The sequence below is a fragment of the Brassica napus genome, chromosome C9, assembly GCF_020379485.1.
Source record: "Brassica napus cultivar Da-Ae chromosome C9, Da-Ae, whole genome shotgun sequence".
Taxonomy (NCBI): Eukaryota; Viridiplantae; Streptophyta; class Magnoliopsida; order Brassicales; family Brassicaceae; genus Brassica; species Brassica napus.
The window spans coordinates 44,074,766-44,101,907 of NC_063452.1; the positions used below are offsets into that span (position 1 = coordinate 44,074,766).

General features: G+C 32.0%; 2 protein-coding genes and 1 long non-coding RNA gene across 3 annotated transcripts; all 3 read left to right on the plus strand.

Annotated features, from left to right (window-relative positions):
• The first annotated feature begins 9,705 nt into the window (after positions 1-9,705).
• Positions 9,706-11,142, plus strand: LOC106423191 (NAD(P)H dehydrogenase (quinone) FQR1). Its single transcript, XM_013863971.3, has 4 exons — positions 9,706-9,934; positions 10,124-10,217; positions 10,389-10,651; positions 10,736-11,142. Exons 1-4 carry the CDS (start codon positions 9,912-9,914, stop codon positions 10,968-10,970), a joined length of 615 nt encoding a protein of 204 aa, XP_013719425.1. The 5' UTR covers positions 9,706-9,911; the 3' UTR covers positions 10,971-11,142.
• Positions 11,143-13,723: 2,581 nt separating this feature from the next.
• Positions 13,724-15,529, plus strand: LOC125592874. Its single transcript, XR_007328571.1, has 2 exons — positions 13,724-15,041; positions 15,140-15,529. It is a non-coding gene; the product is annotated as an uncharacterized LOC125592874 (long non-coding RNA).
• A 7,604-nt stretch (positions 15,530-23,133) lies between these two features.
• On the plus strand, positions 23,134-24,922 carry BNACNNG38410D. The gene is made up of 2 exons (XM_013863901.3): positions 23,134-23,684; positions 24,619-24,922. The coding sequence occupies exons 1-2, from the start codon at positions 23,252-23,254 to the stop codon at positions 24,711-24,713; spliced, it is 528 nt and encodes a 175-aa protein (XP_013719355.1). The 5' UTR covers positions 23,134-23,251; the 3' UTR covers positions 24,714-24,922.
• The last annotated feature ends 2,220 nt before the right edge of the window (positions 24,923-27,142 follow it).

Here is a 27,142-nt window from a genome sequence, read left to right on the forward strand (position 1 = left end):
AACTGATAAAAATCATTAAAACTATCAAAAATCTATAAATCAACTAGTTTATATTTATAATGTTTTATGTTTTAAATTCATTTATATTTTAATTTTGTTTCATATTTACTAACATTACTTTTAAATTTATCCACTAGACATATATTAATCCAGATTATTGAAACAAGTTTGATCCGATCGAACCATATTGAACCGTAACTCAAAAATTATTCGGTTCAGCTTCCAGTCCGGTTTTAAAAACACTGGAGTAAACAGTTAAGCCTTTGTAACACATCTTAACACATCTCTCATCAAAGTCTACATGTAATTATGAGATATGTGAGTGTAGTTTCAACTTTCAACCACCTGATCAAATTTCTACTTTTCCACTAGTTAATTTTACTTTATATATAAAGCAAATATGGTTGCACCTTGCGGGTATCCATCGTGTAGGATAATGCGTGTAGCCATGCAGTCCCTGATCCTGCGAAGAAGACCAAATCATGCATGTACGTATCTTAAGCGACACTTTGGTCAATAAAGCTAATATAAAAAGTCGTTTACTTTGTTTCAACGGATATGAGCAAATTTGGGGTAAGTTGAACATCATATATAAGTAATGGGGCGGAAAAGCGAAGCATCCTTAAAACACAAGCCAGCTTTAGCATTTTATCATTTGTCTTCACTCATATTAACATCATATTTTTTTGTATAAATAACTTTAATTATTTGGACATTTTATCTTGTATATTTGTTTTTAACATAATATTTTATCATGTAGTTCTTGGAAAGAAATATCTTTGAAGATCGCCCCCTCTTGATTACAACGAAAGGTTCCTGTAATTCTAAGGGATATCCAAAATGATTACATCCAAGTTCCTAGATATGATCTTTAGATATATATATATATATATGGATCCAACATATATAAGGTTTCACTATACTCAGGTCCAGGTAAACATACATGTAACATATATATAACGAATTATTCTAACCTCTAGGTTCACCAACCAATAGGATTGTGTTATTTCATATTTGATATCTTTAAAAAAAAAAAATATTGTCAAATTATATTATCTTTTTAAAACTAATAGGTAAAAAGAAAAAAAATAAAAAATAGTAGTAATTACAAAAAAAAAAATTTAACGTCGTCAGCAAAACATTAAACTTTAAATCCTAATTCCTAAACCCTAAACCTTTGGGTAAACCCTAAACTCTAGGATAAATCTTAAACTCTAAATCAAAATCACTAATAAACACTAAAACACTCAAGGGTTTAGGGTTTAGAGTTTTAGGGTTTAGGGTTTAGAGTTTTAGGGTTTAGTTTTTTTATTTAGAATTTACGATTTATCCAAGGGTTTAGGGTTTATCCAAAGGTTTAGAGTTTACCCAAGGGTTTAGGGTTTAGGATTTAGGGTTTAGGGATTAGGATTTAGGGTTTAGTGTTTTGCTGACGACGTTAAAAAGATTTCTTTTAATTCTTTTTTTCTGTAACTAGTTTTTTTTTTTACTTTTTATTTTAGAAGTATAATATAACTTGACAATATTTTGTTTCTTTTTTTTAAAGATATCGAATTTGAAATAATGAAATTCTATTGGTTGGTGAAATTCTAGAGGTTCACCAACCAATAGAATTTCATTATTTCAAATTCGATATATAACCTCAGTTTCATCTAGAGGTTCACCGACCTAGAGGTTCACCCTAGGAAGTGAACCCAAAAATAACTCATATATAACCCAAGTTTTGCAGACGGATTGTCTTAGATCGGATTCTAAATAATTTACATAAAATTTTGTTGGTTGGTGAATCTAGAGATTCACCTTAGGGGTGAACCTAAGAATAAATCATTAAAATGGTTTTAATGATAAGTTTCAATGTTAGTAAGCCAAATTTTAGAAAATAATTATGTTTTAGTTCTGTAGATTATCGTTTCGTTTTTAGAACTTTTATACATGTTTCAAAATTATATTAATCAATTATGTAAATTAAAAATGCTCCAAATTTTAAACTAGTTATAACTTTCTGTATATCTAAGAACGGCACTGCATATATGAGCCTAATGTTAAAAAATAAATGAGCGTAGTGTTATTTGTATCCTCATCTATTTTTGACGCTATAGGTTTGTTAAGTTATAGATAATCGTTGTATAGATATCAAATAACGATAGTTTTTAGTTGATGACAATACACTGTTCAAAAAAATCCCATTATTAAAGTGAAGTAAAAAAACAGTGCATTCATACTAATTAATTTGATAGGATTACTTGTAATTTAGACGACGCCTTACTGCTTTTGGAAATTAAAATGCATAGTCGTAGTTTTATTAAGAAACTAAAAGTCAAGAAAGAACAAAGAAAAATGATGACGAGAGTGATGATGCAACGTCTTGAAGTCGGAATTTAGATTGGTTGGATCAAGTCTTGATCCAATGGCTAGATTATATTCGCCGATCAAAATCGGACGGATAAGTTTTTTGACCCTACCCTCAGTCAATTTAGCACCTACTTGGTTGTCTTCGTGGGGCTTGGATCACATTCGTTGACTTGTTCTCCCTCAGTTTCATATCTCATCAATAGATTTTTAAAAAGATGATTTCATTATTAGTTGTGAATTGTGATTGCTATGCATTTGGTGTGCAGCGAATTGCGGATTGAGTGATTGATTGGTATGGTATAAAAAACCCACTAAACGATGGATAAGTATAACCTATAGCTTATGAAGATGTTGCAAAATATTAATATGTGACTTAACTGAAACATAACTTTTCGTTTGTATATGAAAATATTTAGACGGTTACAAATTATATCGTGGATGTCCATAACCAGCCCGGTCTATAACCGGTTCATATCTAGAAAGAGAGACGGTCGTGCCCTAGAGAGAGAGAGAGCCGGTGGCTGGAGAGAGAGCCGGTCGCTGGAGAGAGAGAAACCCTAGTTTCCATTTTCCTTATTAGTTTATGATTTGTATTTTTTTCATATTTGTATTTTCTTTCTCTAATATTTCCATTATTCTATGACGGTGTAATTCCCTATATATAAAGGGCTCTTTATGTTTATGAATAAGATATAAAACATACAGATTATATTCTCTAGTTTCACAACACGTTATCAGCACGATTACGCTCTAAACCCTAAGCTAAAGTCCGAACCCTAAAACCCTAATCTCATCCCGACGATAAACCCTAAACCCGATGACGAACCCTAATCTGATCGAGAACCTAAAACCCCATACTCAAGGCGTTCCCGATCTCAGCACGCGACCTCAGTCCGCTCCTTAGCTCGCGACTTCGGCCTGTTCGCGAGACACGATCTCAGCCTGCTCGACGCGACTCGATACCGTTCGATAGCCAGCACGTTCACGACCCGATAGCTGCTTGCTCCCGTTCGCGACTCGTCTCAGCTTCAATTCGTTCGCGACAGACAGCAACCTGTTCGCGACCCGACAGCAACGATCAGCTCGCGTTCTTCTCTATTCGGTGGTCCATTCAACCCGACTTGAGGTTTAGGTAAAACTAAAACCTAAGAACCAAACCCTAAGGCAATAGATCCAATCCCTAATAACCTAAATTGAATCTTATTGCTTGATTAAAATCGAAACCCTAATTCCCTAAAGCCTAGCCTCATGCATACCATGCAAACCCTAATCGAAATTTGATTTGATTGTTTATGTGATTGAATGTTTTGAATCTGATTATCATCACATAGAACCGATTGCTAGGGTTGATTAATCTCATACTTGAATTTGGTTGATTGAATTGATGAACTAATTGAATGTTATCTTGCGATAGAAATCGCCTAAGTTGATTATTTCTCATCTTGTTTAAAACTTGAAACCAACCGGCTTGTTCATATTGAAACCCTAATTGCATTAATCTCATTAAATATGATCGTTAGGTTGATAGTAACTAAACCCCTTGATGCATTGCTTGATTGTTTTATTGAGGTTTCATGATTACTTAGAATCATTCTTGCTAAAGATGAATAACTGATTGCATTAAGATCATATAGAAACCGATTGCTAAGATTGTTCATACTCTTGGCCGTGCGGCTTGTCTTGCATTATGCATGTTCGGATTGTTTGGCCATGCGGCTTGTTAGCATATCATGCATGCATAATCGTATGAACTAAATGCATCATATCCGTTTGGTCGTGTGACCAATTTGCATTATATATCTGATTGTCTTGTATGCATTATAAGAACATTAAAAATCCTAAGAATGAAATATATGATTTCAGATGTCGAAAATCAACAACTTGGATTTTGCTGCCCTAAATCTCTCTGGAGATAATTACTTGCAATGGGCACTTGATGCTAAGATCATCCTAAAATCCAAGGGAAGTGAGAAAGATAGATATGGAGCTATATTAATTATACGCCATCATCTTATTGAGAGTCTCAAAGATCAGTATTTGACTATTGAGAATCCTCTAGACCTTTGGACAGAGTTGAAAACGAGATATGATCACCAGAGAACGGTGTTATTACCAAAGGCTATGTATGATTGGAGGAATCTCAGAATCCAGGACTTCAAGTCCGTGGACGAGTATAACTCGGCCCTGTTTAAGATAGTTTCTAAATTGAAACTGTGTGGTGAGGATATAACGGATAAGGATATACTTGAGAAAACATTTTCCACCTTCCACACAAGTAATGTGTTGTTACAACAACAATACTGTGAGAAGGGCTTCTCTACTTTTGCTAATCTGATCTCTTGTCTCTTGCTCGCTGAGCAGAACAGTGAACTGTTGATGAGGAACAGTGAATTGAGACCTCCTGGAACAAACCCATTACCTGAGGCACATGCGGCCGTAGAGGATAAGAAAGAGTCGAACCATGTCTAGAGTGATAGCCAATACGGCTGTGGTCGTGGAAAATGGAATGGACATGGTGGTCGAGGCCGAAACTTGTTTGGTCGAGGCCGAGGCAACTCATATGGCCATGGACAAGGAAACTCTTATGGAGGCCGTAGTCATGGCCGAGGCCGTGGTACATCATTTAAACCATAAAACTCGACCAAATCCGTGTGTCATAGATGTGGTATGGATAATCATTGGGCTAAGACATGTAGGCCTCCCAAACATCTCGTTGACCTCTACCAAGAGAGTTTGAAAGGGAAGAATCATGAAGCTCATATGACTTATCAAGATGGTGAAGATGATTTCAATCATGAACAAGACGATCTCATGGAGTATGAAACGTCTGATTGTTAAGATCAAAGTTGATTTTGGCCATCTATGTTTTTGTGTTCTTTGCTTTGTGTTTTCTATGTTTTGATTGCTTTGAACTTATTTTATTAATGAATGAAAGTTTTTGACATAAAAGTCTCTAAAGTCTCATAGAGGGCTACGGCCAGGCTAATATCATGTTGCCTAAGGCTACGCATCTAGAGATATATGATGCATTGTATTCACCCAGCTCTAAGAGAAGCCTATTGAGCTTTAAAGACATTCGAATGAATGGCTTTCATATTGAGACTAAGGACGAAGGAAACAAAGAGTTCCTTCAGATCATAGAGATCGGCCAAGGCTATAAGAAAGTCCTAGAGTCTATACATGCGCTCTCTATTGGCCTTTTACTATGCTAAGGTCGGAATGATAGAAACCAATGCTGGTGAGTTCACGTCCCAAGCGTTTAATGATTACTGTATGTCCATGGGGGTAAGTGTGGAACACTTCGTGGCACATGTACATACACAGAACGGCTTGGCCAAATCATTCATAAAACGAATTCAGCTGATAGCTAGACCATTGCTTATGAGGTCTAAGCTTTCGGTCACAGCTTGGGGACACGCGGTCTTGCACACGGCTGAACTGATTCATATCAGACCGTCTAGTGAACATAGATATTCCCCATTACAATTGCTTACGGGTCATGAGCCAGACATATCCCATCTTAAGACATTTGGTTGTGCCGTCTATGTGCCAATTTCACCACCATAGAGAACAAAGATGGGACCTCAAAGGAGGATGGGGATATATGTTGGATATGATTCTCCCACAATTATTAAGTACCTTGAGCCAACTACAGGTGATTTATTTAAGGTCAGATATGCGGATTGTCATTTCGATGAATCCGAACATCCAACATTAGGGGGAGATAATAATAAGCTGGTAAAAGAAATTACATGGAATCAAACATCCTTATCTTGGCAAGATCCTCGGACTCAAGAATGTGATTTAGAAGTCCAAAAGATAATACATTTACAAAAGCTAGCTAATCAATTGCCAGATTCCTTTGCTGACCCGAAAAGAGTGACAAAGTCATATATACCATCTGCTAATGCACCAATAAGAATTGATGTTCAAGAGGGACACAATCAAGTTGCTACAGAGTCTAGACAACATTTGAAACGTGGTAGACCAATACGTTCCAAAGATAAGAACCCTCAGAAAACTAAGAAAGGTGTAGATAATGAAACCGAGGTGGTTGAAACCCTAGACACGACCGCAGCCGTTCCTAAATCCCAGGACTTAGCCGCGGCCGATCCCAAAACCCTAATAGTGATTGCGGACGATCATAAGATCTTAGATGCGGCCGGCCCTGATGTATCTGATATTGATTCTTGGAACGCCAAGATTCAAGGTACTGAAGGCCCTGATAATAATGAGATCTCAATAAATTATGTCTTGTCTGGGATACAGTGGAACAGAAAGAATGTCGACATTGATGATATATTTGCATGCAATGTAGCACTTGAAATCATGGATGATAATGAGGATCATGAACCCACGTCTATTTATGAGTGCACTCAACGATCAGATTGGATCAAATGGAAAGAAGCTATAAACGTGGAGTTAAACTCTTTAAAGAAGAGAGATGTCTTTGGACCAATAGTCCGGACACCTTATGATGTTAAACCAGTCGGCCATAAGTGGGTCTTTGTGAGAAAGAGAAACGAACATGGTAATGTCGTTAGATATAAAGCACGTCTTGTTGCACAAGGATTCTCACAAAGACCAGGAATAGATTATGAGGAGACATACTCCCCTGTGGTGGATGCTACTACTTTTAGATTCCTAATAAGTCTGGCTATAAGAGAAAAATTAGACTTGCGGTTAATGGATGTTGTAACTGCATACTTATATGGGCCACTGGATAATGAGATTTATATGAAAGTACCAAAGGGTATAGAGTTGAAAAACAAATCGAGTACTCGAGAACAACACTGTATAAAGTTGAATAAATCACTTTATGGATTGAAACAATCAGGCCGAATGTGGTACAATAGACTAAGTGAGTACTTAGTGAAAGAAGGATATAAGAATGATCTGATCATCTCTTGTATCTTTATAAATAAATTTGGCCAGGGCTTTGTAATCATAGCAGTGTATGTTGATGATTTGAATATCCTAGGAACCTCTGGAGAGATTTCCCAAACAGTTAAATATCTTAAGAAAGAATTCGAGATGAAAGATCTAGGAAGAACGAAATTCTGTTTGGGATTACAGCTTGAGTACATTGAAGATGAAATCCTTGTGCATCAAATGACATATACAGAAAAGGTACTCAAGAGATTTAATATGGCCGAGTCTCACCCGTTGTCGAGCCCCATGGTCGTGAGGTCCCTCGGCATGGACACTGATACGTTCCGTCCTAAGATGGACGATGAAGATGTCCTAGGTCCCGAAGTGCCATATCTCAGTGCCATATGAGCTTTGATGTATCTGGCTAGTCACACACGACCAGATATATGTTTTGCCGTGAATCTATTGTCTAGATTTAGCTCTTGTCCAACCCAAAGGCGCTTGGATGGGATTAAACATATTCTTCGTTACCTGCAAGGAACGAAAGACTTGGGTTTATTTTATACTAACTATAACAAAGAAGGATAAGTTGGCTTTGCTGATGCAGGTTATCTCTCGGATCTTCACAATGCTCGATCACAGACGGTTACGTCTTTACTCATGGTGTTACGGTCATCGCATGGCGTTCCATGAAGCAGAAAATCGCGGCCACTTCATCAAATCATTTGGAAATCTTGGCTATTCACGAGGCCAGCCGCGAGTTTGTGTGGTTACGGTCCATGACCAACCATATCCGAGATGATTGTGGGATGACTAAAGGCAAGGACGCACCAACTGTGATGTATGAGGACAATGCATCTTGCATTGCTCAGCTTAAGGATGGCTACATCAAATGAGACCGAACGAAGCACATACAGCCTAAGTTCTTCTACACGCACGAGCTTCAGAAAGCCGGCGAGGTCCAAGTCGTCCAAGTGCGTTCCAGTGACAACTCAGCCGACTTGTTCACCAAATCACTTCCTACCTGCACGTTCAGGAAGCTCACACATTAGACTGGGATGCGTAGACTGAAAGACCTTCAGTGATGTTCAGAACAGGGGGAGTAATACGTGTTGTACTCTTTTTCCTTCACCATGGTTTTGTCCCACTGGGTTTTCCTGGTAAGGTTTTAATGAGACAACATCTAAAGCGTATTACAAACTCTGTATGGTTATAGCATCCAATGGGGGAGTGTTATAAATCATATTGTGGATGTCCATAACCGGCCCGGTCCATAACCGGCCCATACCTAGAGAGAAAGAGAGACGGTCGCGCCCTAGAGAGAGAGTCGGTGGTTGGAGAGAGAGAAACCCTAGTTTCTTTTTTCCTTATTAATTTATGATTTGTATTCTTTCCATATTTGTATTTTCTTTCTCTAGTCTTTCTATTATTCTATGACGGTGTAATTCCCTATATATAAAGTGCTCCTTATGTTTATGAATAAGATATAAAACATACAGATTATATTCTCTAGTTTCACAACAGAGACTGTGTTTAATATTAGTGATTATATTAACCTAAACATATTAGTTAGTAACTTAGTATCATTACACATGTAAACTCAGGAACAGAATTTCGTAGCTTTACTAGTTAGTAACCTAGTATCATAGACACCAATTTCATTGGGATAATTGATTTTGCAAACTTATAATAATTTTAGTCAAGCTACCATTTTGTGTAAGACTATTTCATAATTTAATCATACAAAGCTTGAACAGATAAACACTATGATTTCTTGTTTAGAAAAGTCATCTTCTAGAGAAAACAAGCAGAAAGCTTCTTTCTTGTGTTAAGATAATCATATTTTTGAGGGAAAAGGAACATGATGGTGAGCGTGACGCCACGTATCATCATTAATTTTATGTTATTTAAATAATTTAAATTATAGAATAAAATCAACTTTTTCCGTCCAATACCAAACCAGGTGAGAACGACTACGTTTTGAATTGACCACTTTTTTTTTGTTCAAACATTCATAAATCACGGCAAACCTACGTAAAATTCCCACAGATACAGGAAAAATGAGAACAGACGAAAATTTGACCGTCATTGAATTGACCACCTATACCCCCTATAATACCCGTGAAACTCAAAATTGGCCCACTAGTTTTGTTTGCTTCATTTGCTAGCTATAATCACCATACTTATTAAAGAAATGGCATGATAATTATTATGTTCCAATAATTTAACCAAAAAATACGCATATGAAAATAGTGATTTTAGAAAGCTCTGAGGTTATGCAAATTTCATTATGACTTATGTTAATTTCATTGCTTCATAGTACATCAAATGTTTTTGAAAATATTGTTTTTCAACTCATGATGAACCAAAAGATTTAATTCTTCATCGGTCTCTTTAAATACTCATGAAGGGGTGGCTAAATATATATATATAAAAGAAAAAGTGCATGGTAAGATTTCAATTTGACCAAATAATGAGGGCGTTGAAGTTGAGTTCCTCTGGAAAATACAAGTTTGGGAAAAGGATAAAAAAGAAAAGAAAACAGATAATGTTGGACCACTATAAATACGCTTACAGCATTTTCGGATCGTTGAACCATTCCTATATCATCATCATCCACAAAGACAATTTTACGAGAAACACTTCAGAAAGTAGTTAAGCTTCAGATAAACGAAGAGACGATTCCGATGGCAACCAAAGTGTATATCGTGTATGTTAATTTTCTGTTTATCTTTTTTTCCTAGTCTGTTCCTGCTTCTAGCGACTTGATTTCATGTTTTTTTAATGTCTAAGATCGGACAAGAAGGTGTATTGATTTTTCACGGACGATTGTTTTATATTTTATTTACTGGCACTTGCTTTGTTTAGTGGTTCAAAGTCTCTTTGATGTGTTCTGCAGGTACTACTCAATGTACGGTCACGTGGAGAAACTGGCTGAAGAAATAAGGAAAGGTGCTGCTTCTGTTGAAGGTGTTGAAGCCAAACTATGGCAGGTTTGTTTGTTCTTTACCTCTGACTTTCTTCCATAATCACTTTTATGTTCCATTGACAAACTTATGTTCTATGGATCATCTAAGCGGCTACAACATTATGATTTGAGTCCAATTAGAAAGGAACTCTGTTTTTTTTAACGGTTTCTCGATTGTTGAATTGTTGTTACACAGGTGCCGGAGACGCTTCCAGAAGAAGCACTCCTTAAGATGAGCGCACCACCAAAGAGTGGATCACCAATCATCACACCCAACGACCTAACTGAAGCTGATGGTTTTGTCCTTGGTTTCCCAACAAGGTTTGGTATGATGGCTGCTCAGTTCAAAGCCTTCTTGGACGCAACTGGTGGACTCTGGAGGACTCAGGCACTCGCCGGTAAACCAGCTGGTATCTTCTACAGCACTGGCTCTCAAGGTGGTGGCCAAGAAACCACCGCGTCAGTTCTCTCATCAAACAATAAATAAACTTCACATCTTTGCCTATATCTTAACAAACGTTTTCTTATGTGGTAAATCAATAGGTTGACGGCGATAACTCAGCTGGTTCACCACGGGATGATATTTGTCCCAATCGGTTACACATTTGGTGCTGGAATGTTCGAGATGGAGAAAGTTAAAGGAGGGAGTCCCTATGGAGCTGGAACATTCGCAGGAGATGGTTCGAGGCAGCCAACACAGCTGGAGCTAGAGCAAGCGTTTCACCAAGGCAAGTACATTGCAACCATCACCAAGAAGCTCAAAGTATCTACTGCTTAATGCTTTCTAATGGATTCGGTATCAATAAGAACAAAAAACATTGCATGTTTTGCTCTGCTTTATTAATATACTAGAATAAGGCGTAGGGTGAGTTTATTTGTATATATTATCGATAGTTTCTTTTATATATTTGATCATTTTATTTATATATATAAAATATTTTTTGTTGTTATTATATAATTTATTTCCGATGGATCGGATCAATTTTTATTAAAAATAATGGAACAAAACTATAATTAATACATCATGGTTGATCGGATTGGACATTAAACAAATTATGACATAAAAACCTTGTTTTTTCCATCAAACACATTCTTGAAAAAAGTGAACAGTATTGTTTTCACAGTTGAATTATTTTGACTTTTATATTCCATATGGTTTTGAAAGCTTTCAAATCTACCATCGAATTGATACATGTCATTTTAATGTTTTTAGTCGTATACTTAAGGAAAACTTACATTTTTGTAATTTAAAGTCGTTTTAAAAAATTCAAAATATAATATATAAGAAAAAATCTAACATATAAGAAAAATATAACATATAAGGTGTCCTCATTTTTGTATTTTAAAGTCGTTTAAAAAAATATAACATATAAGGTTTCCTCATTTTTGTAATTTAAAGTCATTTTAAAAAATTCAAAATATAACATATAAGAAAAAATCTATTTTTTTATTATATGGTTAATGTGATTGTTTATTTTTTTAATACTATAAAATTAAACAAAATGAAAAAGGATGCAAAAATTGTTATCAAATATTTATTATTCATAATCATTAATTGCCTTATATATGTAAATCATATTAGGTAATTTCGTAGCTTTTATTTATGGAAAGAATACACACTTCTTATATTTTAGGTTAATATAATGTTCTCTAGTGGACATTAAACAAATTATGACATAAAAACCTTATTTTTTCCTCGAACACATTTTTGAAAAAGTGAACATTATTGTTTTCACAGTTGAATTATTTTGACTTTTATCTCTCATATGGTTTTTAAAGCTTTCAAATCAACCATCGAACTGATACATGTCATTTTAATGTTTTTAGTCGTATACTTAAGGAAAACTTACATTTTTGTAATTTAAAGTCATTTTAAAAAATTCAAACTATAACATATAAGAATAAATCTAACATATAAGAAAATATAACATATAAGGTGTCCTCATTTTTGTATTTTAAAGTCGTTTTAAAAAAAAAAATATAACATATAAGGTTTCCTCATTTTTGTAATTTAAAGTCATTTTAAAAAATTTAAAATATAATATATAAGAAAAAATCTAATTTTTTATTATATGGTTAATGTGATTGTTTATTTTTTTTTAATAATATAAATTTAAACAAAAAATGAAGAAGGATGCAAAAATTGTTATCAAATCTTTATTATTCATAATCATTAATTGTCATATATATGTAAATCATATTAGGTAATTCTGTAGCTTTTATTTAAGGAAAGAATATACACTTCTTATATTTTAGGTTAATATAATGTTCTCTAGTGGACATTAAACAAATTATGACATAAAAACCTTATTTTTTCCATCGAAGACATTCTTGAAAAAAGTGAACAGTATTGTTTCCACAGTTAAATTATTTTGGGGGTGATTGGTTGGGCTTTATCTACCTACTTTAGCTTTATTTTTTTCTAAATCATTAAATTTTACCAATCATGTTTTAGCTTTACTTTTCAAAGTTAAATCATACATCAAATTTCTATTAATTTTTATCAATCATGTTTTAGCTTTATTTTTAAAGCTACAGCAAAAAAAATAAAGCAAACATTTTTCTTTTGTATTTTAGTTAAGAAACCTACATCTTTCATTTATAAGCTGTAGAAACTGTAGAATAAAAAAATATCTATAATATCAAATAAATAAGATAATCATAATAAAAAAACATCTACAAATATTTTACTCTAATTTTGGGTGCTTTAAATTATTGAAATATTTTAAATAATATAAATATTATTTACATATCACATTTTAAATAACAGTAAACTTTGATAATTTTAAATAATATTAATATAAATTATTTTAAGTGATAAAAATAATAATTATTTTATATATACATCACATATTTCACATATTTTATTTTAAAATATCTCCAGTCTATAGCTTACAGCTACAACAAATTTAACTACAGCAAAAGTTTCTGCAAAAATAATCTACAGTAACAACATTACAGCTACAATCAATTTATCTACAACTAAACTTTTACAGCTAAAATTCTACAGCCACAGTCGAACCAATCATCACCTTTGACTTTTATCTTCCATATGGTTTTGAAAGCTTTCAAATCAACCATCGAATTGATACATGTCATTTTAATGTTTTTAGTCGTATACTTAAGGAAAACTTATATTTTTGTAATTTAAAGTCGTTTTAAAAAAATTCAAAATATAAAATATAAGAAAATTCTAACATATAAGAAAAATATAACATATAAGGTGTCCTCATTTGTGTATTTTAAAGTCGTTTTAAAAAAAAAATATAACATATAATGTTTCCTCATTTTTGTAATTTAAAGTCATTTTAAAAAATTCAAAATATAACATATAAGAAAAAATCTAATTTTTTTATTATATGGCTAATGTGATTGTTTAATTTTTTTTAATAATATAAATTTAAACAAAAATGAAGAAGGATGCAAAAATTGTTATCAAATATTTATTATTTATAATCATTAATTGCCATATATATGTAAATCATATTAGGTAATTCCGTAGCTTTTATTTAAGGAAAGAATACACACTTCCTATATTTTAGGTTAATATAATGTTCTCTAGTGTTATATAATTATGGAATAATGTGACACCATTAGATTAAACTATACTCTATATTAGATGCTCTAGAATTCTTTGAAATGGAATTTAGAAGGCATTTAGAGTGTCACCTAGGATTTGAGGTTTTTTTTAATTAATACAAAATTAAGGTTGTAATTTTTCAAATGCTTCTCAATTAATATATAGGGGATATATATAAGTCCATCGTATATATTCTTTCACTTTGATATTATTTCACAACAATAATTATTGTCTTGTTTTTACGTATAGATATGTAATGATTTGTGCTTGCGTTTCACTCCATACATGAATGAGATTTTTTATTGTCAAATTAAGAAAAACTTAAAAGGGTAAAATACAAACTCATCTAAGATCTTGAGAATTTCTAGAGGAGAATACAAACCCCATTTATAAAAAGACACAAACTGGTTCATAACTTTGCTTGTATTGCACTCCAAAACAGAAACCCTAATCCATGTCAAAGGATTTGATGAGCATTTCCGTAGCATCCGCTAATGAACGGTGACTTCATCATGTTTGTAGCCAAGTCTGATGAATTCTGAGGATAGAATTTGTACAGCTTCATGTTTTCAGAGGCATGCTGGCCTAGTAGCGAGTCGTCTCATTCTTTCTATCGATCTCCTATCTCTAGCCGCTTGGTGAGCTACCTTTCCTACTCGAACACGCTCTTCGACAAGCTCTTTGAACTCGTCTTTTTATTCCTCAGACAACCCTTCAAATTTGAAAATTGCGTCAGCAAACTCCTCAAACACGTAACCGGGGGGTCAGAGGGGAACATTATGTACACCTCAGTACTACTCTCTTCAATATCATCTTCCTCCGATTCAGAGAAATAAGCAAGGCAATACTCAATCTTCTCAACACGTTCTTCCTTTTTGTTTCTGAGAGCTGCTCTCCGATTGTTACAGAACAAAGTAAAGATCCGAGAGCTTGTCTTCTCAACTTGTCTATCTCTTTCTTCTAATGGAATGTAAGGAACCCATCCCGTTCTCATCGTAATGGTTCCTTCTTCTGTTGCGCTCTGAATGGATCTCTTTAGAAGGCTCAGTGTTTGATTCGATGACAACAACCGTTGGGACATTGACAAAAAAGTATTCTTGATCCTTGTCAAGACAGTGTTGAAGGTTCTGCAAACCCTAAAACATAAACTTCTTCCCGTGGAGAAAACCCTCGTTCCTCCAAGGCTTCTTCTAGATGTTTGAAGTCCCAGTTGAGTCCGCAGAGTGCATCAGTTCCCACCGGAAACGCAGCTTTCCACAAATATTCTAGGTTACGTTTCTCCTTTAAGTACTCCTCTGTCTCTTTGTCTTGTTGTGGTTTTGTCACTCTCCATTTCTTGTTACCCACGTTACCATTCTTCTTCTCAGTTTCCTTGTTCGTGCCCCTCTTTCTCTTACCATCACCACGACGAGCAGACATCATCTCGTCGTTTTGAATCTCCTCCGCAAGCTCACCTTTGCGGCCTCTTACGAATCTCCGACGAGCAGTCAGATAAACGAAACCCTAACTCTTTCAGCAAGGAAGCGAGACAATTGAATGATTTGTGTCGTTCCATTAGCCAATATGTATAGAACATTGAAATCGTACTGAGAAAAGGAAAGATGATTCCGTAAAAGAAGGAAAACTCATATCATTTGAGTATATTTCCATTTTCGGAAAGAAAAGACCCTACAAATTGTTTGTTTGTTTTTTGCTTATTTGGCTTATTTTTTCAACGCAGCTAAGAAGAAAATTAGGATCTACTTATCATTGATTAATCACTTTTCTCGATATTCATCTGGTCACCAAAAAAAAACAGTTCAAATGGGACCAGAACCTTCGACCTCATTCCTCAATGTTTTCTCTTTAGTTACTTCTCCACTGTCTGTGGCCAGGGATCCATTTCGGACACTTGGGGATACAACTAGATATTACACAAGTTTATATAAAGTCTATCATGCTACAAATTCTAGATGTATGGGCAGATGGCCTTGACTGCAACTTAGGCTTGAGTTCGCTAACAAAACTCTCTTGAGTAACTTTTTACATAAAGTTCACTAAGCTATAGCCAAGGAACAAGAATATTCGATGACTAGTTGACCAATCAATAGTAGTCATAGCGGCCCTTTGTATGACCGGTTAACGAAATCGAAATCGAAATCGACATGGTAACAAACAGGCTCTATTTCGGCTTTGTATGACCGGTTAACGAAATCGAAATCGACATCGACGTGAACTTCATACTATCATCAACGTAAAAAGCCGACAAAGTCTGGTTTGCCATCACCATATTCATGTGTACGTCAGTTTTAAAAAATATATATATATATTCATGCGTACGTAAGAATATTGGTGCTTCATCAGGTGTATAACAACGGTTTTATAATCTCCGCAAAAAGTCGACTCTTTATAACCCAATTTCGTAATTTATAAAAGGGAAATCGCCAAAAATATTATTTTTCAAAATACCAATTTTCATGTTTACACTAACTACTTTTACTCTCATGTTTAATGAAGGGTAAAAGACATTTATATCTTTTTGATTACCTTGGACAAAAAAAAATATATGGTTAACTAATCAAAACTTAAAACATCAACTCTAAACCCTAATCATCAACTCTAAACCCTAGACCATAAAACATCAACTCTAAACCCTCAACCATGAAACATCAACTCTAAACCCTAAATCCCGAAACATCAACTCTAAACCCTAAACCCTAAAATTTCAAATCTAAATCCTAAAACATCAACTCTAACCCTAAACGTAAACGTAAACCCTAAACCCTAAATCTAAACTTAAAACATCAACTTTAAACCTAAATCATCAACCCTAAACCCTAAACCATGAAACATCAACTCTAAACCCTAAACCCCGAAACATCAACTCTAAACCCTAAACCCTAAACCTTCAAATCAAAACCCTAAAACATTAACTCTAAACCCTAAACGTAAACCTTAAACCTTAAACCTTATATTTTTCTGAAGTTCGAACCCTAAACCCTAAAACCCTAAACCTTTAAATCTAAACCCTAAAACATCAACTCTAAACCCTAAATGTAAATCCTAAACCCTAAATCTTCAAATCTAAACCCTAAAACATCAACTCTAAGGTTTTAGGGTTTAGGGTTTAGGGTTTAGGGTTTAGGGTTTAGAGTTGAAGGTTTAGGGTTTAGGGTTTAGAGTTGATGTTTTAGGATTTAGGGTTAATTTTTTAGGGTTTAGGGTTTAGAGTTTACTTTTTAGGATTTAGGATTTAGTGTTGATAGTTTAGGGTTTAGTGTTGATGGTTTAGGGTTTAGAGTTGAAGTTTAGGGTTTAGAGTTGATGTTTTAGGGTTTAGAGTTGAAGGTTTAGGGTTTAGGATTTATGGTTGATGTTTCAGTGTTTAGGGTTTATTTCAAAAAAATATAGGGTTTAGGATTGATGGTTTAGGGTTTAGGGTTCGTATTTAAAAAATAGGGTTTAGGGTTTAAAGTTGAGTTTTAAGGTTTAGGGTTTGAATTTCGAAACAGTATAATTCAGAAAAAAAATTAAAAATTATTTTTTATTTTTTTAGATTTTTATTTATTTAAATATTGATTTATTGTATATATAAAGAATATGTGCATATTAGTCTTTTGCCACTTAATAAAGAAAGTTTTTTGAAAATGTCTTTTTAATGGTGATAAAAATAAAGAGTGGTAGCATGAAAATGGTAAACACGTGATTTATCCTTTATAAAACAACACTTTTCTCAGCGCATTTAGCTTCAATTTCTAAAGATGATAATGTTGTTGAACCAACCCTTTAAGAAAACGTTTCTAGCTCTAATATAGATGATCCATCCTATTCCAGCTTTTTGTAGGTTTCAGATCCAAATGCTGTGTTTTTATTTATTTTTACTCATGATTCTAATTTCCACTTTATCATTGAATAGAATTGGAGTATTTCATTACAAAAATATTCTATTTTCAAAAAGAAATAGAATTCTGCATTATGTTCTTACGGTCTCTTGGTATCCTCTAGACTATATTTGCGAAGTGATTTTGCCACATGTCCTCTCTACAATCAATTTCACAAAACAAATATGACATGGCTACTGAAATTGATGACATGGCTTCCGTAAAAATATGACATGGATAATTTCATTTAATGTTGATTTATATTTTTGGCAAACTTATTAGAATATGGTAATAATTCATATATTATATTTAATATTGATATTTCTTTTTGGTAAATTTTTTTAAAATACGGTAATAGCTCATACATCATCTATAAAATAAATATATTCATATATAACATTTCAAATTTCGAAATATTATTATTTTGGTATAATTATCCAATTTGTATTACTAAAGCTTTCAAAAATTCCTACATTTTTAAAAAAATTTAAATATCTAATCGTAAGATCATTAGTTTTTTATATACCTACAAATTTTATAAATATTATTTAGGCTAAAATTTTGATAATTATAAAATTTTATATCATTTTTATTAGTTTTATACAAATTGATTTAATATATATCAAATCTATATTAAATATTAGTAAGAAAATAGTAAAATCTATAATATTTAATAAAATTTATTTTTAAATATAAGTTAGATTAAAAAATTTATTTACTGTTGCACATGGTGCAGGAAAACACCTAGTATCACAATATCCGAGGAGTGTGTGTACAATGCACATTTTCTAGCATAAAATTGTGCAATATAGAGAAATATTTTGTATCTTCCTAACCACTTATTATTGGGAAAGATGGTGATTAGCAGTTTTATGTTTATTTTTGGAGTGGTGGTTTAGCGGTTTCCACTATCCCCATCTATTATTGGACGTTGAAATCGATATCATGTGTTATTACTTATTATTCTCCTTATAACTATATTTTATAGATTAATACCTTTGTTTAATAGTTCCAAATTTTAGTTTTGTAAATAACAGTTATAAAATCCAAAATTGACTAAGACTAACTCCAAAACTAAAAAACAAACTCTTTCATTTAATTAAAAGGTTTAAAAACTACTATTTAGATCATATATAATTTTACATCAGAATGAAAATTTACTATATTCAAACTAAAAATATAGATTATTTCTTCAAGTGTTCTTTGTTTATCAGGGTTTATTGCTATTCCTTAATTTGAGATTTTTTTTATTTTATGTATTTTTATGAAATTTTTCAAACTGTCGGCTTTGTATCTCATATAGAAAACAAAGTTAAACGGAAAAATACTGGAAAATTTGAAAAATTAATAAAATTAATTTTAAAACATGAAAACACAAAAAATATTTTAGAAGATCATTAAAATATGATTATTCCGTCACATATTCTTTGTTTATCGGGTTTTGTTTGTTATTTTATAATTTAGGATCTTGTTTTATTTAATGGGTTTCTATTTCTGAAATTTTCAAAACTGTCAACTTTGTATCCCATATTGAAAACAAATCTAAAAGGAAATATACTGGAAAAACAGAAGAAAAAAACTAATTTTAAAACATGAAACCAAATTCTTTTTTGAGAAGTTAATATGTTATTTTTATTATCAATTTGTTTAATAGTTTTCAATTTTAGTTTTGTAAATAATAGACAAACTCCAAAAAAGAACTCTTCCGTATAATAAACAGATTCTAAAAATAGAAATTAAATCTTATATAATTTTCAGATCGAAAAATTCATAATATTTAAATTAATTTGAGAAACTTTATATGATTATTCCGTCACGTGTTATTTGGTTATCAGATTTTGTTTGTTATTCCCTAATTTGGGGATTTTCTTATTTTCTTGGTTTGCGTTTCCGGAATTTCCGAAACTGTCGGCTTTGTATCCCGTAGTGAAAACAAAGTTAAACAAAAAATATTTAGAAAATTCGAAAAAATAACAAACTACTTTTAAAACATGAAACAAAAAAAGATTTGAGAATATCAATATGTTATTATTAATTTTATGATCTAAATAATTTATTAATATATGCAATATTATATTAATATATTATAATCTAAACTAACAGTGAAATATATAAAATATAAGAAAAATTCTAATTTTACCACAAATACATGGCGCCGAAAAAGGTCGTGATCGCCCTGTGGGCGCCGAAAAGGGCTTGCTACTTTCAAATTTACCTTTAAATGACTACATTTTCTTAAAATTCTTAATTTTGTGATAAAAAAAAACTAACCCTCCTAAGTTATTTATAAATGTTTAAGAATTATTTATGTAAGTTTATAAACTCAATTCACCTCTTAAATAATAACTCATTAAACACTAAATCCATATGTTAGAGTATTTTTGATTGATTGCACTTTTGAAAATTGGTATCCAATTTATGGTATTCAAGGAATTTTTCTAAAATTTATTGCAAAATATAAAACTAGATTAACAATGAAGCTATATATTCATTACATTTCATGGCCTAAATCATAGGGTCGGACTTATAATGTAAGGTATAGGCTACAATGTACTCTCTAACCTTTTTATTTTTAAAATCCAATACATTACATTGTATTAACTAATGTCATATTCACGTCAATCACATCTAGTTATATATTTTATAGAACAATACGATTTTATGTATATGTTGATGACAAAAAAAAATACGATTTATGAATTATAAACTTTTACATAACATACATCAATTTGATACAACAATTCAACTAATTTCAATTGAATCCAGATTGATATTAGATGAAAATTATAAAAGAATGTAAATTAATTTAATTAATGTGCATTCAACATAAAAAAGTAAAGATAAATATTATTAATCTAATTAATTACATGTAAGTTTGAGAGATTTAGAGATTTAGAGATAGAACATGAAACATTTAAATTGTAAATTTCTAACTTTATTTGTATATCAAAATCAATTTTGAAATGTTCAACAAGAGTTAGTTTACAACAAGTTCTAAGTTGTATATGTGTTACATATAATGATTTTCTTATAGTTTTTTTATTTCATCGAAATGAAAGTTTATAATGAATGACAAACATAGTCAGGATTAATAGTCTATATAGATTTATTACAACTATACTTTTGAAGTTGATGATTTTAAATATAAAAAATAGTGAAACTGATATTTCTGTATAAATATTCTGAATTATGTCTTTAAATTTGTAAAAATATATATGTTGATAAGTATTTTTTTTAAATAAATAAAAATATTTTATCACAAAGCAAAATTTGTAAGATTTAGCTGATTATTTTCTATTGTGCTATAAAAGTTGAAAATGCCATCTTATCAAAATAAATTTTGAGCGAAAATAAAATACATTGCTAAATTTTCAATCAAAATATAATTATTTTTAAATTCATTTTTGAATGTTATTCTGCTGGTTGAACTTCATTTTAACTTTAACAGGGATGATAAAGTCCAGTTATGTGAACTGTATATACGTATATTTTTATTAGTCTCTTAATTTTATTTTGTTTTACTAAAAAAGTTTTTAAATTTATGAAATACACAGACCCCACTGCTATAACTGAATTTATCTTGTGAATCACAGATGCGTTATGATTTTTCCAATAAAAGTCCCAATAATTACAGGGACCCAGCAGACTAATCAAAATTGGAAAACAAATACTACGTCGACAAAAAAAAAAAAAGAAAGGAAAACAAATACTACAAAATAAAACTAAAAGCAAATGGTATCACAAAAACAATTCGATCAAAAAACAAAAAAAAAGCAAATGGTATCACAAGTATCACGCGTGTGAAGCTGCATGAGCCACACGTGGGCCAATCTAATAACTGGTAACCTTCTGCGTCTCTCACAGTATAAACAGAACAAACGACCGCTACGAACCAAGTGACAACTCATCTCCAGGTAACCGGTATAAAAGGACCCACATATAATCCACGTGTAACGAATCTATTAGTTACCGTCAAGTAGAAACCGGTCCCCCTATTGGTTAACGTAATCATTATCTCAATTTTGGGACCTACTGTACTGTGGACCGCGTGACCCTCTCACAGTGGCAGAATAGTAATTCTCTCTTCAACTATGACTTAATAAAATTAAATAATCTCTTTGTTGATCATATTTTAAGATAATTATTTTAAAATTTTGTTTTTACCTCATCCTGAGGTATAATGACCATATTGATATCTATTTATGATTTCTAAATGGATTTCATTTTCTTTAAATAAAATCTTAGCCAAGAGAAAGATTTTAAGTAGAGAAAGACTGTTCTCAAAATAAAATAAAAATAAAAAAATAGAGAAGGACTAATTGTTCTTTAGACGAAGGATGACTTTTTTTTACTGGCACGTAATTTAGCGGTTACGTATTTAGCGGTTATTTATTTCCCTTTCATGCAAAGCCTTATGTGACTCAAAGCTTGTTGGCACTTTATATTTTTATTAAAAAATTCATGGTCAGATATTGTAAATGTTTATGTCGTCTTTTTTTTTTTAATTGAATTGTGTTTGCTTCTACACTGATAAACTTAATATTATAGTGAAGAACTGGTATCATTAATATAAAAATGTATCATAAATATTTTAAGATAATTTCAGAAATTTTTTGATCTAATATTTTTGCTAAAGTATTTGACATTTGTTTTGTCGAAAAAGAAAAAATGGTCCAAAAATACAAAATTTTAGAACTCCTGTCTCTTTAGAAAAAAATTCTTCAACTGTAACTACTTAAGATAACATGTATTTTCTAAGAAGCTTTCACCACCAACAAATACAAAAATACATATATATATATATATATATATAATCATATGATGAAGCATTCTATATTACTCCTTAAACTATCAATTTCTAACCAAAAAAAAATCAATTTCTAACATCTAATTCATACTCATTAGGTGTTGGATTACCCTGCAATCAAAGTTAATTATGTATACATCACATCCCTATATGTATATATGTATATATGTATATTTCATGCTATAATATAAATATGCGTTTCCACATTATTAGCTAAATACAAATATATATAAGGTCAAAATATCAATTAATTTTTTTTACTTTCCAGTAATTATTTTTAAAAACAATGATAGACTAATTCAAAATTAAAATTTGTATGCCTCTAGACTCTAGTCCTCTTAATCATCTACAAGCTTAACAATCCAACTGTAAGAACCTTCAAGATGTCTTAGTTGTTAATACACATGTGTAATTTTGAATAATTATTTATTAATACAACTAGCATTCTCTTATACACTTAGAATCATTATTATTTATTTTATTTTTTTAGCCAAGGTTCTTAGTGTTTTAAAGCTATTTTCAGGTTGTCCAACCACTTATTTTGTTATTAATTCTCTACATGGATTTTTTTAACTCTATAAATCAATATATAATTTCCATTTTTTCATTAGTTTTCTTAACTAAAAATCATAATCACGTTAACCATATATATTACGTATGGCCCCACTTTACTCACCAACAAAGGATAAAAACGTAAATTGCTTTATTCCTCCTCCTTTAATATGTATATCCTCTCTACAACAATTGTAACATCGCCGTAAAAAGGAACTCTGGAAGCAAAAATAAATCTCTATCTGTATTAGTCAAAAGCTATGGAGAAACTCATCTACCGAATAACCCTTCTCTTCACCACTCTCTTCCTCTCATTCTCTCTCTCGTCACCGTCTTGTCCGACGATCCACGACGTTCTTCGATCAAAAGGTCTCCCCGCGGGACTGTTACCGCAAGAGGTTGACTCTTACACTCTTGACAACGACGGTCGTCTCGAGGTTTTCCTTGCGGCGCCTTGTCTCGCCAAGTCCGTGACGGGAATGCGCTTCGACTCTGTAGTGAGAGCGAATCTGAGCTACGGAAGCCTTGTCGGAGTAGAAGGATTGTCGCAGTTCGAGCTGTTTTTGTGGCTGTCGGTGAAAGATATTGTCGTCAAGAAACCTGACACCGGCGTCATTATAATCGATATCGGCGTTGCTTATAAACAACTTTCCCGTTCTCTCTTTGAAGATCCTCCCAAGTGTTTACCTCACGGTACCAAAAACGTTTTTAACTTTCTTAGATTTTTTAATTATTTATTTTCATTTTCTTGATATAGTTTCCATCATCTTAATTAACGGTAAACCATGTATTTAAATTATGCATATCTACAATTTTGTGTTTTATATCTTACTCGTTAAAACTGGATTTCGTGTAGGTATAATCTAACTCCTAAATCATAACAGGTTTTTGAATCTGATCTAAGATTTTTTTTTAATTTCCTTTTTCATAATTATCTACCTGATTTAATTTTTATCCAAACAAAATTTAAATATTTCTAACAACAGAAAAGATCTAATTCCATAGATTTTATCAGATCTGTTATTGTTGTTAATTTACAACAACTAATATTTTCACAAGAATTAGTTAGTTTTTGAATAACATAAATGTTACAAATTAGAGTTAGTTGGAGTATAATTATACGGTTGTGCTTCAATTCTCGTCAAAAGCTAAATAAGTTGATTCTTACAGTAATATAAATATCTCAAATTAATATCACTTTTTGGTCTAGTGTTCATCAAAATGTAATGGTGTAGCCTAATTTAAAACCAAATACTGTAGAAATGAGAGTTGGTTTTCCAAAACTGAGTTCATCTACAATGGGAATATATAAGTGTTGCAGTGAAGTCATGGGCTCGGATTGTGTGTGTGTTTTTAGACGACTTTGAAAACTCTTTTGGATTTTATTGTCTGAATATATTTGCCAGTTTCAATATGAGTCTTGTCTCTGTAACTGCTGACATAACATTTACTTTCCTTTCTTATTTTATTAGAATAAGGGGTATATTCCATCAGTAACTTTTATTTTATTTTACCATACTATGAGATGAATACAAAAACATGTGAATATATATTCTATAATCTTATACATTTTTCTTTTTCTTTCTGGATGACATATTAATCTTGTAAGCTTGGATTTCTGTTTCAGGCGATTTGAAGAAAAAGATGAGAGGATACGGAGGATTTGAAGCTCTCAAGATGAAAAATTTAAAAGAAGGGTGGAGATCTCGATTGTTCTTTTGATTGATTCCATATATATTATGCACTAATCAGAAAAACCAGTATGCTAATTATATGAGTCGGTTAGGTTTTTGTTTGAGAGTTCTTGTAAAGAAAAGATTCTCAATGTTCTATCCTATGTTTTTGTTTCTAGTTTATAATTGCTGTTTTCATTATCTTCGACTAAATTGATGATGTTTTGATAGTAATTTATGTGATTTGTTAAGTAATTACTTACAAAGTCCAACTGGTTATAATGGTTTGGTAGTTAGCGGTTTCTGATGCGTTTATATAGTTATCAACTTATATATGTACAAGGTTGTAACAAAAAAATTGTGAGGCTTTGATTGTGGGAGTATGAGAGAAATCCCGAAAACGGGTATTACTTTAATTTGCCAAAGAACAATAATTGGGATTAATCTCACAAATGAGACATCGTGTGTTTCTTTCATGATCTCGAAAGAACGTGTATCAGACCTTACTAGCTATGGTGACTTTACTGGCTAGCTTTTCTAGTAGTGCTAGATAGTAGGACTACATATGGGTTAACTTTTGCATACGGCATGAATAAGAAAGATCACAGAAAACTTGAAGATTTGGGTTTGAACTGGATCAGCCTCTGTTAATTATTTAATGGTGTAAAGTGTAAACACTCTTTCCGCAGGAAATCGAACTAGGAACACACAAACTAACTCTTCTTGCTTAAATCATTGTTTGATTGTGGTTTTTTGCTATCAATCGTGGATTACTTATAGCTTACTAAGTGATACATATAATACAATTATGGATGCGTTATTAGTTGGTACCTTTTATATAGCCTTAGGGAAAAAAATAATGAAAAATTTAATAGATATACCATTCACTACAATAAAACAAATGCTTAACAACGAAATTTAACGAGGAAAAACAATCCTCGTAAATTTACGTCGAGTTTACGAGGAATTTAAGTGAAAAACTAAAGTCATCGTTATTTCCTCGTAACGTAACGACAAAAGTGTTTCGTCGTAAAGTGGATGTAATTTTACGAGTATTTTACGAGGAAAAACTATTTCCTCGTAAATACGACGTAAACTTTGCGTGTTATTTACGAGGAAATAGTTTACGTGTATTTAGTGAGTAAAAAGATTTAAACAAAACACTCGTTAATTCCACGTAAGCAGAAATCGTCGTAAACACCACGTAAAAGGATTTAAACATAAAACCCGTTAATTCCACGTAAGTACAAATCGTCGTAAATATCTCGTAGTGTAAAAACAAGAAAAAAAGGAAAAGGAGAGAAATACCAGATTAACATGTGGCAAGACTTCCAGCAATTATAATACGTAAGTCTCGCCCACATTAATTCTAATATCTTCTCCTTTTCCTATTTTTTTCAAATATTTATAATTTGAATAGGATTTTGCTGAGGAATGTGATTTGAGATAAGGTGTGATTTGGGAGTTTGTGTGTGGTTTAAGAATGAGAGTTGTGGATATATTTATAGGAAAGCAAGCCTCGTTAATTCCTCGTAAGCTAAATCGTCGTTAATACCTCATATAAAAAAACACGGGCCTTTGTGATTCCTCACAATTTCCTCGTAAAAAAAAACACGGGCCTTTGTAACTGCTCGCGATTTCGTCGTAAACTTACGAGGAATTTGCGACGATATGTAATCTTATATATACACCCGAGCGCTCACTCTTTCTTTCCTCTCTACTTCCTCTCTACTTCCTCTCCATTTCGTAGCAATGGTAAGCCTCTCTGATTCCTCTCTAATTTGGTTAGTTTAGGATAGATTAGATGGTTAGCATAGGGAATTTAGATAGGTTTGCGGATTTTATGTTATTTAGTGTTGATTAGGTGGATAATGTTGGGAAATATATTGTTGATTTGTAGAGAGAGAGATGGAAGGGTTTGGCGACTTTCTTTTTATAAGTAATAACCTCTAATGTTTTTTTCTACTTACATGGTTCAGTTTGACGAGTTTTATTGAAAAAACTATATTTTCATACAATTTGCAACTTATGCTATGTTTTGGGTTTGCATATGATTTTTAAATGAATATATACAGTTTTGATATATTAGATGGTAAAGATGCAATGTTTTTCTAGGAATATAGAAAATATGTCCCTTATATATCTCTTTTTATCATTAGGTTATAGTATATATATATAAATATATATATATATATATATATATATATCTTGTTTTTGATAACCGAGGGTACACTACAAGAAAACACATGCTTAACGACGAAATTTAACGAGGAAAAACAATCCTTGTAAATTTACGCCGAGTTTACGAGTAATTTAAGTGAAAAACTAAAGTCATCGTTATTTCCTCGTAACGTAACGACAAAAGTGTTTCGTCGTAAAGTGGATGTAATTTTACGAGTATTTTACGAGGAAAAAATATTTCTTCGTAAATACGACGTAAACTTTGCGTGTTATTTACGAGGAAATAGTTTACGTGTA

Bases quoted from the DNA above. Each gene is read 5' to 3' on its own strand.
- BNACNNG38410D (XM_013863901.3), top strand. From the start codon at position 23,252: ATGGAGAAACTCATCTACCGAATAACCCTTCTCTTCACCACTCTCTTC. The intron at 23,685-24,618 runs GTACCAAAAACG...TTTCTGTTTCAG, and splicing joins TCCCAAGTGTTTACCTCACG to GCGATTTGAAGAAAAAGATG.
- LOC106423191 (XM_013863971.3), top strand. From the start codon at position 9,912: ATGGCAACCAAAGTGTATATCGT. The intron at 10,218-10,388 runs GTTTGTTTGTTC...GTTGTTACACAG, and splicing joins TTGAAGCCAAACTATGGCAG to GTGCCGGAGACGCTTCCAGA. The intron at 10,652-10,735 runs GTCAGTTCTCTC...GTAAATCAATAG, and splicing joins GGTGGCCAAGAAACCACCGC to GTTGACGGCGATAACTCAGC.